This window comes from Anolis carolinensis, unplaced genomic scaffold (assembly GCF_035594765.1).
Source record: "Anolis carolinensis isolate JA03-04 unplaced genomic scaffold, rAnoCar3.1.pri scaffold_7, whole genome shotgun sequence".
Lineage (NCBI taxonomy): Eukaryota > Metazoa > Chordata > Lepidosauria > Squamata > Dactyloidae > Anolis > Anolis carolinensis.
In genome coordinates, this window is record NW_026943818.1 from 18,470,089 (window position 1) to 18,488,388 (window position 18,300).

General features: G+C 40.7%; 1 protein-coding gene across 1 annotated transcript in view; it reads right to left on the reverse strand.

The window, feature by feature from the left end:
* The window catches only part of prpf8 (pre-mRNA processing factor 8), a 35,274-nt gene that overhangs the window by 5,959 nt on the left and 11,015 nt on the right, over nt 1-18,300 (reverse strand). Inside the window, exons 16-35 of the mRNA XM_062960658.1 lie at nt 17,966-18,172; nt 17,605-17,768; nt 16,737-16,863; nt 16,405-16,597; nt 15,065-15,491; nt 13,755-13,901; nt 13,453-13,663; nt 11,847-11,963; nt 11,498-11,745; nt 10,186-10,365; nt 8,675-8,810; nt 8,414-8,583; nt 8,196-8,325; nt 6,838-6,984; nt 6,585-6,745; nt 6,305-6,496; nt 3,694-3,931; nt 1,866-1,994; nt 1,668-1,781; nt 1,383-1,556 (exon numbers count right to left, since the gene is read on the reverse strand). Coding sequence (XP_062816728.1) covers nt 1,383-1,556; nt 1,668-1,781; nt 1,866-1,994; nt 3,694-3,931; nt 6,305-6,496; nt 6,585-6,745; nt 6,838-6,984; nt 8,196-8,325; nt 8,414-8,583; nt 8,675-8,810; nt 10,186-10,365; nt 11,498-11,745; nt 11,847-11,963; nt 13,453-13,663; nt 13,755-13,901; nt 15,065-15,491; nt 16,405-16,597; nt 16,737-16,863; nt 17,605-17,768; nt 17,966-18,172 — 3,612 coding nt within the window. The remainder of the gene's footprint in view (nt 1-1,382; nt 1,557-1,667; nt 1,782-1,865; nt 1,995-3,693; nt 3,932-6,304; nt 6,497-6,584; nt 6,746-6,837; nt 6,985-8,195; nt 8,326-8,413; nt 8,584-8,674; nt 8,811-10,185; nt 10,366-11,497; nt 11,746-11,846; nt 11,964-13,452; nt 13,664-13,754; nt 13,902-15,064; nt 15,492-16,404; nt 16,598-16,736; nt 16,864-17,604; nt 17,769-17,965; nt 18,173-18,300) is intronic.

Sequence of the window (18,300 nt, forward strand, 5' to 3'; positions counted from 1 at the left end):
TTACTAATGTGATTTTTTAAAATAATGTGATGTCATGATGTGTTTAGACATAGTCTGAAATTCTCTTGCTCATGAAGATATATTCCCTGCCTTGCAAGGAGTCTCTTTTTTATTTTAATAGGATTTCTGCATATGATAGGGAGGGGGGGAAAGTAGCTAAATCCAGTAGTGGATTCTGCTTTAAAAATGTTTTGAATTAGAGTGAACAGCAAAGATTGTTATATTTATTTTACAGAAGTTGTCATTTCAATACAGATCTAGACAAGTTTCATTATTTTTGAATGCATATTTTCAGATTGTATACAGTAGAGTCTCGCTTATCCAACGTAAATGAGCCAGCAGAACATTGGGTAAGCGAATATGCTGGATAATAAGAAGAGATTAAGGAAAGGCCTATTAAACATCAAATTAGGTTAAGATTTTACAAATTAAGCACCAAAACATCATGTTATACAACAAAATTGACAGAAAAAGTAGTTCAATACGCAGTAATGCTATGTAGTAATTACTGTATTTACGAATTTAGCACCAAAATATTACTACATTGAAAAAATTGACTACAAAAATGCGTTGGATAATCCAGAACGTTGGATAAGCAAGGCTTGGATAAGTGAGACTACTGTATTTATTTTACGCAAGTTGTCATTTGAATACAGATCTAGACACGTTTCATTATTTTTGAATGCATATTTTCAGATTGTATATTAGACTTTTTGTGCCAAATAAGTAATACTTAATAAGTAACGGCGTTCCATGCAGTCATGCTGGCCACATGACCTTGGAGGTGTCTACGGACAACGCCGGCTCTTCAGCTGAGAAATGGAGATGAGCACCAACCCCCCTGAGTCAGACATGACTAGACTTAACGTCAGGGGAAACCTTTACCTTTACTTTTAAGTAATACTGTGATTGTTATGTATTTTATATTGATATGACGTGAATCAAGGTGCACACGAAGGAGTTAGTGGTTGAATTTAACTATACATGCATTTTAAATTTTATAATTCATGGTTTTATAGAGTCTAATTAGAGTTTTAATTGATGTGGTACTGTTTTATTGTTTCTTAATATGTCGTTATTTTATTGAATGTATTTTGGGCAATGTAATTTGCCGACTGTTGTAAGCCGTCCTGAGTCCCTCCGGGTGAGAATGGCGGGGCAAATAAATATATAAATAAATAAATATTGTGTATTTTATACTGTTGTATTTTATTATATGTTGTTGGGCTTGGCCCCATGTGAGCCGCCCTGAGTCCCTTCAGGGAGATGAGGCGAGATATAAATAAACTTATTATTATTAATAATAAAAATAATTTCAAAAACAAAGAGAATGTCTACGTTTCCTCTATCCCGCCTCCCGCTAACAATGGGGCTCCGCTGACCGTGTAGGAGGAGATGGTCTTCAGCCAGTCGTCATAAAGGTTGAAGAGGACCATCTGGGGCTCGGTGGCCTTCAGGATGAGATCTCCAAACTTCTCCACCTTCAAGCAGGCCTGGAAGGGGAGCTGCAGCTCCGAGCCCTTGATCACAATGTTGGGGAAGTCCAGCAAGTGCACCTGGGAGGAGAAAGGAGGAGGAGGAGGAGAGGGGGGTCTGGTCAGTCAAGGAGATCCCTCAAGGCCTGCCCACCCCCAAGGAAAGCAGAGACGGCTTCCCTGCCCACCTACCTCCAGAGGGTCCAGCATGCCCTTCCGGGTGACAATGATCTGCTTGGGCTGCTCCTCCACCGGGAGGGAGCGGATGAGGGCGGCCACTTCCTCGGCTGTCTTCCACTTGGCCAGCTGGAAAAAGGACAACCAGGTGAATAAGGGGGCTTAGCAAGGGGGTCTTAAGGGACAAAAGGAACGCTCCCTCAAGGTCCTCACCTGCCCCAAGCGCTTCTGCCCGGCCCAAACGGAAGTGTGGATGATCTTCAGGAAGAGCTGCCCTGTCCGAGGGTTGAAGATGAAGATGGCCCCGTTGATGGGCTTCGTGGTCAAGTTCCCCTCAAAGGTCTACAAGGGAGCCTCTGCGTTATTCTCCTGGCCTGGCTTGGCCCCATAATAATAATAATAATAATAATAATAATAATAATAATAATAATAATAATAATAATAATAGAGCTGGGTGGCTAGGAGGGATCCTCCCTCACGGCTCTATTATTATTATTATTATTATTACTAATAATTTTATTATATTGTAATACACACACACACACACACACACACACACACACACACACACACATATATATATATATATATATATATATATATATAGTTTTGATAGCTATTATTGCTATTAATATTATATTACATTTACATTATCACTTTTACCCCGCCCTTCTCACCCGGAGGGACTCAGGACAGCTTACAACAGCCGGCAATTATATTGCTCAAAATACATTCAATAAAACAGTAACGGAATTCATAAACAATAAAACAGTACTGCATTAATTAAAACTCTAATTAAAATCTGTTAAACCATGAATTATAAAATTTAAAATGCATATATAGTTAAGTTTGTCCATAACACCTTCGCGTACGTACGCCTTGATATTAGATTAGATTATATTATTTATTGAACATTATTATTGTTATTATTAGTACATTGGATGACATCACATTCTTATTCTTAGTACTATTATATTGTATATTATTGTTGTTATTACTACTATTATTATTGCTATTAATGCACTGTATATTATTATTGCTATTATTATATTGGATTATAAATTATATTATTATACTGGATTATATTAATTACATTATTATTCCTATTACTATTATTACATTGCATACTATTGCTATTATATTGGATCATATATTATAGTTGATTGTATTACATTATTATTCATTTTATTATCCTTGTTTATTATTGCGATTTATTGGATTATATACATTCAATTACAGTAGAGTCTCTCTTATCCATGCTAAACATGCCAGCAGAAACTTGGATAAAAGAATATCTTGGATAATAAGGACAGTTTAAGGAAAAGCCTATTAAACATCAAATTAGGTTATGATTCTACAAATTAAGCACCAAAACATCATGTTATACAACAAATTTTACAGAAAAAGTAGTTCACTATGCAGTAATGCTATGTAGTAATTACTGTATTTACGAATGTAGCACTATATTATTATTGCTATTATTTACGAATTTAGCACTAAAATATCACGATATATTGAAAACACTGACTACAAAAATCGTTGGGTAATCCAGAACGTTGGATAAGCGAGTGTTGGATAAGTGAGACTCTACTGTATTATTACATTGTATATTATTATTGCTGTTATTATATTGGATTATATATTATAGTATTATGCTGGATTATATTACACAACATTATTATTATTATTATTACTTATTATTATTACATTGTATATTCTTACTGCTATTATTAAATTGGATTACATATTATATATGATGATGATTATTATTATTATTATTTGTATTCCACTTGATCTCTCTCTAAAAGAGACTCAAAGTGGCTTACAGTAAAACTAATACCATACAATTTAAACCCCCCTAAAACTACACCAACATCAAAATGGTTAGATATGAACAGTATTAAACTAAACAGGTATTATTATTTATTCACTCCCCATTAACTGTAAAACCAATGCCATACAATTAAAAACAAAAGCCCTACATATATACCAACATTAAAATAGAATTAAATCTCAGAGGAATGAAAACGATTGGCAAGACCTTGTGGATGGTGACCCGGTAGACGTTGGTGTCGTCCACGAACCAGATGATCTGGTTGGAGAAGAGCTCCCCGTAGTTCTGGGAGGAGAGGTAGGGCTCGGTGGGCTCTGAGGAGTAGAGCTGCAGCCCCTTCCGGATCCGCTCCCGCAGGACGTACAGCGCCGGGTTGGCCTTCATGATCTTGGCCATGGCCTGCTGGATCAGCGGCTTGCTCCCGGGGAACCAGTTCCCGTAGGCGCTGAATTGGGGAGAAGCACACACAGGTCAGGCAATGCAGCCCAACTTCTTCATGAACCTTCTCATAACATCTGTGAGACTAGATGGCCGTCATAGAGGGATTAGAGTGTGTCTTCCCACCAGGCAGAAAAGAGTTGGACTAGGGGATAGTAGTAATAATAATAATAGCAATAGTGATGTTATTGTAAATTGCTTTGAGACCTAATGGGGGAAATGATGGGGTAAAAATAAAGTTGATGGTCATAATAATGAGCCGCAGGGCGAGGCGGGTAATAAATGCATTATGATTATGACTATTATTATTATATTATTATTAATCATTTCTACCCTCCCCTTCTCGCCCATCAGGGGACTCATGGCGGCTTACAATATAAAAACAACATAAAAACAAATTACACCACAATTAAAAATCAATTTAAATAAAAAATTACATTGAAATTAAGAACATATATTAAAAACCTACATAATTATGCATATAAATATTATTAACAACAACATTAGTCCTCTCAAGGAGAGAAAGGCAGGGTAGAAATATCATATATAATACTCATATTATGATATAATAATATATTATATATACATATAATATTGATAATAATATTATAATGTAATACAATACATTACTAATAATACACTATTATAATTGTATATTTACATTACATGTACTATTACTAATAATATTACAATATAGTACAATATACAGTAGAGTCTCACTTATCCAAGCTAAACGGGCCGGCAGAAGCTTGGATAAGCGAATATCTTGGATAAAAAGGAGGGATTAAGGAAAAGGCTATTAAAAATCAAATTAGGTTATGATTTTACAAATTAAGCACCAAAACATCATGTTTTACAACACATTTGACAGAAAAAGTAGTTCAATATGCAGTAATGCTACGTAGTAATTACTGTATTTACGAATTTAGCACCAAAATATCACTATTTATTGAAAACATCGACTACAAAAATGGTTTGGATAATCCAGAACATTGAATAAGCGAGTGTTGGATAAATGAGACTCTACTGTACTTATAATATATTATATATACATATAATATTGATAATAATATTATAATGTAATACAATATATTAATAATAATACACTAACTGTATATTTATATTACATGTATTATTACTACAGTAGAGTCTCACTTATTCAAGCTAAACGGGCCAGCAGAAGCTTGGATAAGCAAATATCTTGGATAACAAGGAGGGATTAAGGAAAAGCCTATTAAACATCAAATTAGGTTATGATTTTACAAATTAAGCACCAAAACATCATGTCATACAACACATTTGACAGAAAAAGTAGTTCAATATGCAGTACTGTTATGTTGGAATTACTGTATTTATGAATTTAGCACCAAAATATCATGATATATTGGAAAAAAATTATAATCCAGAAGCTTGGATAAGCGAGGCTTGGATAAGTGAGACTCTACTGTAATAATATTACACTATATTTTTATAGTACAATATAGTAATTTATAACACTTATATTGTGCTATGTTAATGATGTAATATATTGTATGTACACATCACTTGTAAGCCACCCTGAGTCCTTATGGGGAGAAAGGCCGAGTAGAAATAAAGTTAATGGTAATAATAATAATAATAATAATAATAATAATACAGTAGAGTCTCACTTATCCAACACTCACTTATCCAACATTCTGTATTATCCAACGCATTTTTAGTAGACAATGTTTTCAAAACATCGTGATATTTTGGTGTTAAATTCGTAAATACAGTAATTACTACATAGCATTACTGCGTATTGAACTCCTTTTTCTGTCAAATTTGTTGTATAACATGATGTTTTGGTTCTTAATTTGTAAAATCATAACCTAATTTGATGTTTAATAGGCTTCTCCTTAATCTCTCCTTGTTATCCAACATATTCGCTTATCCAACGTTCTGCTGGCCCGTTTATGTTGGATAAGTGAGACTCGACTGTAATAATAAGTCCTCTCAAGCGGAGAAAGGCAGGACAGGAGTGAAGTTAAACAATAATAAAGACAACAATATATATAATAATAATAATAATAATAATAATAATAATAATAATAATAATAATACAATGTAATGACATAGTACAATATAGTAATTTACTGCTAGTATTCTACTATGCTAATAATATAATGTATTGTATGTGAATGTAAGTTGTAAGCCGCTCAAAGTCCCCTTTGGGGTGAGAAGGGTGGCATATAAAAGTAGTAAATAAATAAATAAACAAACAAACAAACAATGATGAATGATGTTATTGTAAGCTGCCTTAAGTCCTATGGGAAGAAAGGCGGGATAAAAATAAAGACAACGATGATGATAATGATGATGATGTCAGCCATGGCAAGCCCAAGGGCCCCGGACCCCTCACCTGTGCAGGTTGTAGGCCAAGTCAATGGCAATGAGGACCCCGGTGGGAGACGGGTAGATGCTCATGTTGTCGGTGGTGTAGTCCAGGAACTTGGCCCTGGCGTAGCGCTCGATGTCGTGGGAGTCGTAATCCCCCCAGCGCAGCTGGATGTCGATCCAGTACTTCTGGGTGGTGGTGCTGTCCATCACGTCCCTGGAGGGGAAGGAAGGGGCGGGATGAATACGGAGGCAGGCCTGAGCCGCGATTCCCCTCCTGCCCTTTCCTTGACACCCGGACTGACTTGGAGTCGGCCAGAAGGGAAGGCCGGGAGACGTTCCACTTGTAGGAGGCGAAGAGGAGGATGTCTGCGCAGGAGGAGTTCATCTTGTAGGACTTCCGGGGGTGGATGGTCTCCTTCTGCACCGTCTCGATCTCCAGGGCGTCCAGCTCCTGGTCAAAGACCTGCGGAAAGAGGGGTGGGCAAGTAAGGGGTCAAGCTGAAGGCACACAAGAAGACGTCCCTCCTCCTCCTCCTCTCCCTCCTCGGCGTTTACCTGGCAGAGATCCATGACGATGCTCTCGTGGATCTTCTGCCAGAGATGGGCCCGGAAGATCTGGATGAGGGAGATCTTTAAGGTGGGGATCTTGCCGTGCATGAAGATGCCCGTCAGGTCCAGCTGCACCTGGAAGCCCACGTAGACCTGAAGGAAGAAAGAGAGAGCTGAACGGGGCCATTGGGACGCTTTGGACCCAGTTAGTAAAAAGCATGGCAGCCAAACCAGTGGCAGGGACATCCCGGAGTGAGAACATCGCTCCTATTCTACTGTCACTCCAAGCAAAGGACAAAGGGTTGGCTTTGACCCTCAAAGCCCTCTTTGGTTTGGGTCCTTTTCAATCTTTGTTCTGTCTTTAAATGTATGTAACCTATAGAAATACATTTTAATATATGTATTTTAGATAATATTTTTTACCATGATGTACTTTAAGCTATATTGTGCCTTGCCTCAAGCCGTGAGAAGAGGCAGGTAGAAAAATAAAATGATTGTGATTATTTTAGAATTATTATATTATAATATTATATTGTAATTATTAGTATATTATTAGTAGTGTATTACTATATTGTAATATCAGCAGCAGCTTGTTGTGGCAGACTCTGGCACTCAGGTCTGGATTGAACCACAGAGCCAAATGGGAACACAGATGATAATAATAATAATAATAATAATAATAATAATAATAATAATAATAATGATAATTTTGTTGTGGCACAGATGCTGGTGCTCAGGACTGTTGAGCCAAATGGGAACAAAGATGATGCTAATCAGAATAAAAATTATTATTATTATTATTATATTGTTGTGGCACAGACTCTGGCGCTAAGGACTGTTGAGCCACATGCAAACAGAGACAACAATCTTGTGGCACAGATTTTGGTGCTTAGGATTAGAAAGGAACACAGAGCCAAATGGGAACACAGATAACAACAATAATCATAACATAATAATAATCATAATCATCATCATCTTGTCGCACAGACTCTGGCGCGCATGACTGTTGAGTCAAATGGGACAACAACAACAAACTTGCGCCACAGACTTTGGTGCTAAGGACTGGATGGGACCATAGAGCCAAAAGCAAATACAGACACTAATACTAATAAAAATCATCTTGTGGCACAGACTTTGGCGCTTAGGGCTGGATGGGACTGTTGAGGTAAAGGATAACACAAATAATAGTAATAATAATAACGATAATAATGATAATCATAATCTGGTGATGCTTAGGAATGGTCAGGGCCACAGAGCCAAATGGGACCACAGATAAGAATATTATAATATTGTGGCAGACTCTGGGGCTCAAAACTGGATGGGAGAGTAGAGCCGAATGGGAGCCCAGTCTGGGGGTCACTCACGTTGGCCCTGTTGATGGTGGGGGACCACCAGAGGGTGAAGCGTCGGTTGGGGATCTGGTTGAGGCCGGAGCGCTGGGCGTTGGTCAGCTTCTTCCACTTCATGGACTCCTCGAAGCCGCTGGCTTTCTCCCTGGAAGGGAAAGGGAGGTGAGGCTTAGGGTGGGAGCTTCCACACTTCCATGGGACCCTCCCGCGGCCTGTCCGTCCCTCCTCCGTACCAGAAGAGCCCCTCCCAGGTGGGGAAGTAGGTGCCCTTGAAGAGGGTGTGCTCCAGGATGCCCTCCACGCCTCCCAGTGCCTGGATCATGTCCGTCCGGTAGTTGTTCAGGTTCCAGAGCTTCCCGTCGTGGCGCTGGTGGGTCCACCAGAAGGGGTTCTGCTTCAGGACCTGCACAAGGAGAGGAGCATCACAGAGAGCCCTTTCCAGGGAGCTATGGACCCCTCGCCTCGCTGCGGAGACCTCACTTCACAGCTCCTACCTGATACTGCTTGAAGTCCGTCCGGACCCGCCATCCTTTATCGTAGGCCAACGTGTGGCGGTCCTTCTGGAAGAGTGTGTTGATGCGCGGGATGCCCCGGTCCCAGGAGTCCTCCAAGTCCTCCAGCGTCAGGCGCCTGAGAAGACAGAGGAAGGCCCAGGAAGATGGGAGGTGTAGTCCACCGCACCCAGCGAGAGCATCGTGAAGCCGGCCAACAGTGGAGCTGGACCACTCTTGGCACACACACAGACCCATCACTACCAATTTAAAATACTGGCATGGTGTCAGGGGGGGGGGGGGGATTGAGAAAGGATAGATAGATATTTATTTATTATTTATTTGCGACATTTATATCCCACCCTTCTCACCCCGAAGGGGACTCAGGGCAGTTTACAAGTACAGTAGAGTCTCACTTATCCAAGCTAAACGGGCCAGCAGAAGCTTGGATAAGCGAATATCTTGGATAATAAGGAGGGATTAAGGAAAAGTCTATTAAACATCAAATTAGGTTATGATTTCACAAATTAAGCACCAAAACTTCATGTTATACAACAAATTTGAAAAAAAAAGTAGTTCAATACGCAGTAATGTTACGTTGTAATTACTGTATTTACGAATTTAGCACCAAAATATCACGATATATTGAAATCTGTCAAATTTGTTGTATAACATGTTTTAGTGCTTAATTTGTAAAATCATGACCTAATTTGATGTTTAATAGGTTTTTCCTTAATCCCTCCTTATTATCCAAGATATTCGCTTATCCAAGCTTCTGCCGGCCCATTTAGCTTGGATAAGTGAGACTCTACTGTATTACTAATAATATTACCATATAATGATATAGTACAATATAATAATTAAATGGTTATATTGTGCTATGCTAGTAATATAGTGTATGTACATTTGATTTGTAAGCCGCTCTGAGTCCCCTTTGGGGTGAGAAGAGTGGGATGTAAATTTAATAAATAATAAAGAAATAAATAAACAAACAACAACAACATCTACCAGAACTCTGTCATATAGATATATGGCTGGATGGCCATCGTATGGTGTCTATGTCTTTATGACAGAAGGGGGTTGGAGTGGGTGGCCCTTCCAAGTCTAGGATTGTGATACACAATAACAACAGTAGTAACAATAATAACTATCAAAACTATCATATAAATAGGCCTTGGGGCCCCTCATAGGATTCTATGACATAGAAATGATTGAGAGGTTTTATGCCATAGAATCCTAGAGTTGGAAGGGTCCCCAGGGGCCATCCAGTCCAATCCCCTTCTATCTATCACATCTATAGCTGGCTGGTCATCTGTTGGGAGAGTTTTGATGGTGTCATGCCAAAAGGGAGTTGGACTAGATGGCCCTCTTTGGGTGGGACAGAGAGGAGGAGACCCTCCTCAGAGGATGGCAGAGCTCCAATGGGTTCGTAGCGAGGGAGACTACGGCCCTTCAAACAACTCGCACCTGAGCCATATAACACATTCGCCTTAACCTCCAGCCGTGTGACAAACCTGTTCTGGGCGATGGCCTCCTGCCTCTTGAGGGCATACTCTGCCCAGACCCTTTGGGAGTCGATGAACTCGCTCTCCCAGGGCTGGATGTAGCGGTAAAGGTTGGGGATGAGCTGGTCCTCCTCGTGGCTCATCCCCGATCGGAAGTGCGTGATGCCCACGTCCGTCTGCTTGGACCACCTTTAGAGAAACACACAAAGAATTGACTCAACTGGAAAAACATCATGGAAACATAACTCAACAACAACCAATCGCCAAACACAATATGCCTTGTTCTCGCACTTAAAATCAATGTACGTATGCAGCACTTTATCTGTTATCTTGAGTTTACAACTTTTATAATGTGCACTTTACCTAGTCTATTATCATAACCTCGCTGTTTTAATGCCATGTTTTATTAAACGTGTTTTTTAGTTCTATAGGTTAATGTTTAAAATTTTATAATTTGTGTATGTTTTTGTTTATTGATGTATTGTATATTGTTATTGCTTTTATCTGGTATTATCTGTAAGCCGCCCCGAGTCCCCTTTGGGGGAGATGGAGGAGGGATATAGATAAAGTTATTATTATTATTATTATTATTATTTTATTATGACACAGCAAACAAGATAGATATGCTGGATTTCGTTTCACAAAATCACATGTCGAACACTTCCCAAGTGTCTAGGACTGTGTGATGTATTTTCGGATGATGCGTGCAGATCCCAGTAGGATGGCCTTTATTATTATTATTATTATTATTATTATTATTATTATTATTATTATTATTATTATTATTATTATTTTATTATGACACAGCAAGCAAGATAGATATGCTGGATTTTGTTTCACAAAATCACAAGTCGAACACTGTGTGATGTATTTTCAGATGATGCGCGCAGATCCCAGTAGGGTGGCCTTTTGCAGTTGGCAGATCGTAATTTTGTCAATGTTTATTGTTTCCAAATGCCGGCTGAGATCTTTTGGAACAGCACCCAGTGTGCCGATCACCACCGGGACCACCTGCACTGGTTTCTGTCAGAGTCTTTGAAGTTCAATCTTGAGGTCCTGATTATTATTTATTATTATATAGGTAGTTTTAGAGATAGGTAGATTCCCGCCACTTTGAATTCCACCCATGGGAGAAAAGGGGGAAATATGTACACACACAAACACACACACACACACACATATAGCTTTTGGTGAGTTATTGTTAAGAAATGGATTAAAATTATTTCAAATATTGGTAATAAAAGACCGAAAGATGGCGGTGGCTCGGTGGCCTGGCCTGACCCCCCGAAGCCCCCTGCCCTGTATGCAGAGCCCTGCCCACCTGAGGTCTGACTGCGGGATGAGGACGTGCCCCATGGAGAGCATGCCCAGGCCCCCCAGCTCCTTCGGGGTGTAGAAGACCACCGGCGGGAAGCGACTGGGCATCTTGGAGTTCAGGCCGATCTTGATGCGGGTCTGGATCTTGTTCTCGCACTTGACCAGCAGGTCCAGCAGCTCCTGGGTGTTGACCACCGCCTCCCGGAAGTAGGTCATCAGGCCGATCAGGGCCGTGTTCCACTTGTTTACAATCTGCAGGAGGGGAAGCGGGGGAGAGCTGGCCTCAGCAACATGACGGCCTCCTTTCAATGTCCCACCCTGGAAGCACAAGGGTTCCCTCCCTCTCCCCTCACCTTTGTGAAGGTGGTGGACCCCGAGGCCATGAGGATCTGCCGGACCCGGTTGTGGAAGCGTTGCATGGACTCATCGTCCACCCGCAGGAAGCACTGCGCTGTCCGTTCCTTGGTCACCTGCAGGGACAAAAGGGAGGGAGGGAAAGAGGGGATGATGACTGTAAGCAATATTATTAGTATTATTTATTGTATTGCCCAGCTGATCCCTGAATGGGAGACCTCAGGGAGAACATTGAGAAAAGATTCCTATATTATTAGTATTATTATTATTACTACTACTATTACCGTATATACTCAAGTATAAGCCGACCCGAATATAAGCCGAGGCACCTAATTTTACCACAAAAAAACTAGGAAAACATTGACTCCAGTATAAGCTGAGGGTGGGAAATTTCAGAAATAAAAATAGATACCCATAAAATTACATTAATTGAGGCATCAGTAGGTTAAATGTTTTTGAATATTTACATCAAGCTCAAATTTAACATAAGACTGTCAGATCAAATCATTATTCTCATCTTCTTCAATGTCCATGTGCTTATGTATCCTTTTAATAACAATCGAGTAAAAGAATACATGTAATAATAATAAAAATAATAATAAATACAGGAAAATAACACAAGTAATAATAAATAGAGTAAAATAATCAATGCAATAACAATAATAAGATCAGAGTGAAATAATAAATGTAATAATAATAATAATTAAAAAAATATAATTAGAGTAAAGTAAATGTAATAGTAGCAACAATAACAGAGAAAAATAATAAATGTCACATATATTCTCGAGTATAAGCTGACCCAAATATAAGTCAACCAGGACCCTCACCCGAGTATAAGCCAAGGGGGGCTTTTTCAGTCTTAAAAAAAGGGCTGAAAAACTAGGCTTATACTCGAGTATATACAGTATTTATTGAATTGTCCAGCTGATCCCTGAATGGGAGACCTCAGGGAGAACATTGAGAAAAGATTCATTATTATTATTATTATTATTATTATTATTATTATTATGACACAGCAAACAAGACAGATATGCTGGATTTCGTATCACAAAATCACAAGTCGAACACTTCCCAAGTGTCTAGGACTGTGTGATGTATTTTCGGAAGCTGCGTGCAGATCCCAGTAGGATGGCCTTTATTATTATTATTATTATTAAATAATGTAACATGGCTTTGAGTGCTATGCAGGGCTGGGCATGGCTGAAAAGACTGGGGGGAAATTCCTATTACTACTATCATTCATCTTCATCATCATCATCATTGTTACTATTATTGGCAACCACAGGTAGTAGCTGTTGTTATTATTTACTAATGTATATATTGTTTTGGGGGCTCGGCCCAGCCGGCCCCAGGATGGGAGACCAGTGGGACCCCACTTCTCACTACCCTGGCTGGATGCAATGAAACGCTGGGAGTTGTAGTTTGGTGAGACACCAGCCCTCTTGGGCAGAGGAGGCTCAAGAGCTAAGTAAAACTGCAACTCCCATGCTTCCCTATTATTATTATCATCATCATCATCATCACCACCACCACCGCCACCACCAATGGGGAATCCCTGGGCAAATGTCTCCCACTTAGAGGGGATTCCTCCTTCGCCGGACGCACCTCGTTCTGGAGGTTCCAGACGCCGTCTTTGTGGGTGAACTCCTCGTAGCTGGTGCGGCACTTGGGAAGGATGCGGCACTCAAAGCCGCACATGTTGAAGAGCAGGTTGGGGTTGTCCTTGCTGTAGACCGAGACGAAGCTGTTCTCCCACTGGACCGTGGTCACCGAACGCGGGAGGCGGTTCTTGATGTCCCAGAAGACGGCGCGGCCCCTGGACCCCAAGCGAGGAAACAAAGAGTCTGAGCTTGGAAACCCGGGACAGAAGGGAGCCCCTCCCCTGCTGCCTCTGATCCCCGACTCACAGGTTGACGTCATGCTTCATGAGGCGCATGCGGGCATCTCGGGGCCAGCACTTCTTGTTGTTGTAGCCCACAATGTTCTCGTTGTTGGGGTCCGGGTGCTCCGTCAGGTAGCGTTGGATCAGGTCCCGCGCCTCGTCCGCTGTGAACCTGAAAAGCCAGAAACATAGAATCCTAGCATTGGAAAAGAACCCTAAAGACCATCCGGTTTAAACTCCTTCTGCCAAACAGGAAAAGTGCAATCAAAGCATCCCCAACAGATGGCCATTCAACCTCTGTTTCAAAGCCTCCACCGGACTCTGAGGCAGAGAATTCCACTGTTCTCTTGTTCTCTTGTTACAGTTCTTCCTAATGTTCAGGTGCGATACAAGTTACTCATGGCCTCAAGCTCAGGTGACCTGGTCAAAGTTCCAGCAACTATGGGTCTGAATAGCATAAACAGGCCTTCCCACTTGTTATACACATATGGGATTATGTTATACATATTATACTTGTATATATCGTGCATTATATTGTGTTATAATATATTATACACCTATTATATATAATATGTTATACATATTTTATAATTCATATTATGCACATATAACTATAATATACATTATATATTATATACATATGTCATACACATAGTATCTTACTTATAATACATTATTTATATCCTGCTTTTTCTCTCCATACAGAGACTCAAAGCAACTCAAATGTACTGTACTGAATGTATTAACATATTACATTATAATAAAAGGTAAAGGTTTTCCTGACATTTCTAAGCCAAAGAGCCTCAAAGGTCATGTGGTCATAGGCATGTCTGCATGGAACTCTGTTACTTTCCTGCCAGAGCAGTACATTGATCTACTCACATCTGCATGTTTTCAAACTTCTAGGTTGGCAGAATCTGGGGCTAACCGCGAGAGCTCACCTTGCTCCCCGGATTCGAACTGCTGACCTTTCAGTCAGCAAGTTCAGTAGCTCAACGGTTTAATCTGCCGCGCTCTCGGGGGCTCCCCATTACATTATATTAGACACATTATATCCTATTTATGATACATTACAATATATAGTGTGTTAAATATATTAAATTATTTACGTATTATATTAGACACATTATAATATATTAATTAGGAAACAATATATATAGGGACTCAGGGCAGTTAGATTACTTGCATATCATATTCTATTACACACCATACATATATTATACATATAATATTACAATATACATATCATACTACAGCATATTAGCTATATTATATTGTATAATATATATTATACATATAATGGATTACACCTATTAGCTCTGTATCTCTCCTTACCTGAAGAAGATGTGGATGCGGTCTATGTAGCGGCAGAAGAGGCGGATGGGGTGAGCAGCTTCGGTGGCCACGTCCTGGAAGCTAAGGAAGTCGTTGGGCATCTGTGGGGGGCCAGCCATCTCGCTGGCGCGGTGCAGGCCCAGTACCAGCAGATCCATGACTAGGCCGTAGTACTGGACGATGAAGGAGGCGAACTGCAGGCCCCGGATGATGCCGTAGGAGTTGGTGTGGTTCATGTCCTTGTAGTTGATGACCACGTTGTTCTTGGCTGTCATGTAGTCAGCAATGTTATGGTCCACAATGAGGCGCAGCAGCCTGTTGAGCAGCGTCAAGTCAATCTTCTCATACATCTTCTCAAAGCGCGACTCCAGCATCACGTTGCACTCCCCTTCGCCTGTCTCCCAGACGTCCTGCAGGTTGTTGATGCCTGGGAAATAATAAGAAATTATAATAATAGAAAATAATGAAGGTAATAATGATTATGATGATGATAATAATAATAATGTGTGCTTCCTAGCTGCCTTGACTCCCTTTGAATAATAACAAACATGTGTGCTTGTTAGCCACCTTGAGTCTATTTATCAATTTAACAATATAATAATATATAATACTCATATTATACTGTACTAATGTAATATATTGTATATACATATAATATTGATAATTATAAGTGTATATTTATATTACATGTAATATTACTAATATTGCAATATTGTGCTATACTAATAATGTAATATATTGTATGTATTTTTAACTTGTAAGCCGCCCTGAGTCCCCTTCGAGGTGAGAAGGGCGGGATATAAATGTCGCTAATAAATTAATTAATAGTACAATATAATAATATATAATGCTTATATAATGCTTATATCGTGCTATACTAATAATATAATATATTGTATGTATTTTTAACTTGTATGCCGCCCTGAGTCCCCTTCGAGGTGAGAAGGGCGGGATATAAATGTCGCTAATAAATAAATTAATAGTACAATATAATAATATATAATGCTTATATAATGCTTATATCGTGCTATACTAATAATATAATATATTGTATGTATATATAACTTGTAAGCTGCCCTGAGTCCCCTTCGGGGTGAGAAGGGCGGGATATAAATGTCGCTAATAAATAATAATAATGTTGGAGAGTGGTCCCTGGTCAAAAAAAGGTTGGGAACCACTGGTCTTAGAATCACAGAATACTCCTAGAGTTAGAAGGGACTCCTAAAGACCATTTAGCTCCATAAACACTAGCGGGTTGATGGATAAGGCGACAGATGGACAGAACACCACCCCCCAATCATGCAAATATACATTTCCGATATATAGAAAGGCCGACTCACCTTGACACCACTTGTAGACCAGGAGGGGAGGGGGCTCGGTGTCGGCCGGCTTGATCCAGGGGGGGAAAAGGCGCCGCTTGTCGGCTTCGTACCAAAGGTACTGGTCCAGGTAGGCGTCCGTGATCTTCTCCAGCGGCTCCACGTCGTACACCGGGACCAAGTGACTGTACAGGTCCATGAACTCAATGCCCACCTGGATCAAAGAAGACAGGAAGTCAGCCAGAGGGACAATACCTTGGCCATCACCTTGCCAAGAAGTTAAATAGTAGTAATAATAATAATAATAATAATAATAATAATAATTACTATTATGATTATTCCTATAGCCTCACCTCCTTGAAGGCCCGCTGGGTGAGCAAGTGCCGCTTGATGCGGGACAAAGCCTCGTGGGGGTTGTCATAGGCTTGTTCTATCAGGCCCAGCTCTTCCCTCTGCGACTGGTTCAGGCGGGACTTGACACTGGGAGGAACCAAGTGGAATTATTATTACAGTAGTCTCTCACTTATCCAACATAAACAGGCCGGCAGAACACTGGATAAGCGAATACGTTGGATAATAAGGAGGGATCAAGGAAAAGCCTATTAAACAGCAAATTAGGTTATGATTTTACAAATTAAGCACCAAAACATCACGATGTATTGAAACATTTACAAAAATGTGTTGGATAATCCAGAACGTTGGATAAGTGAATGTTGGATAAGTGAGACTCTACTGTATTATTATGTTTATTTATATCTTTTTTCTCTCCATAAGGAGACTCAAAGCATCTCACAATAATATCACAGAATCCTAAAATTGGATAGGACCTCACAGGCCATCCAGTCCAACCCCCTTCTGCCATCAAGGAAGACACTATCAAAGCCCTCCCAACAGATGATAATTCATCCAGCTATAGATATGATAGAGAGGATAGAAAATGATTGGGAGAGATTAAAGGTATATCACAGACTCCTAGAGTTGGAGGGGACCCCAGAGGCCATCCAGTCCAGCCCCCTTCTGCCACCAAGACACTATCAAAGCCCTCCCAATAGATGGTCATCTAGCTAGCCACAGATATGATAGAGAGAGGATAGATAGATGATTGAGAGAGACTCTTAATGGTTGGAAAGGACCCCAAAGGCCATCCAGTCCAGCCCCCTCCTGCCAGGATGGAAAGGCACAACCTGATCCCTCCCAACAGAGGGCCATCCAGCCCGTTACCTGTAAGCCTCCTTGAGCCTCTCCAGGGCCAGGATGAGGAGCTTGGTGTCGTGTTTATAGGAGAGCGGTGGGAAGGGGATGGGCGAGAAGCGGCGGCTCTCCAGCCAGTGGACGGTGGTGGTGTAGACGGCCACGGCCTCCTCTGCCGTGATGTAGGGCCCGTCCTGAGGGAGAGAAAGAGAGGTGTCGCTGTGAGGCCCTTCCTGTTAGCAAACGCACTTGAAAAACACAAAAGAGCCCTTAGTAGAAGCTGTTAAGAATTCTTGAGTTTAAGGAACGAGATGCAGAGTTCCACCTTTACAAAGTTTCAAAAGTTTTATTAAAACTACATTTCTTGATGGAATTCCAACAGCCCGCCGACCTTGAGGTAGTTGTGCTGGCGCTCCTGCTCGGCCTTGAGGTAGAGGCGGGTGAGGCGGCCCAGGTTCTTCTTGCAGACGGTCTTGTCCACGGTGGCCCCCCGCCGGATGCGCTCCCGGTTGTAGTGGGCCGTGTTGGTCCACCAGTCAGCTTTGGCCTTGACGTAGCGCAGGATCATGTTCTCAATGGGAGTCGGCAGGCCAGGGACCTGAGGACAGAAGAAGAGTCAAAGGGGCTTCGTGCTCCAAAATAAGGACAAAGCAATAAACAAGATAAACCAAACAGATCAAGAGAGCAAATGAGTATCAGACACTTAGAGGAGCTGTGTTAAATACA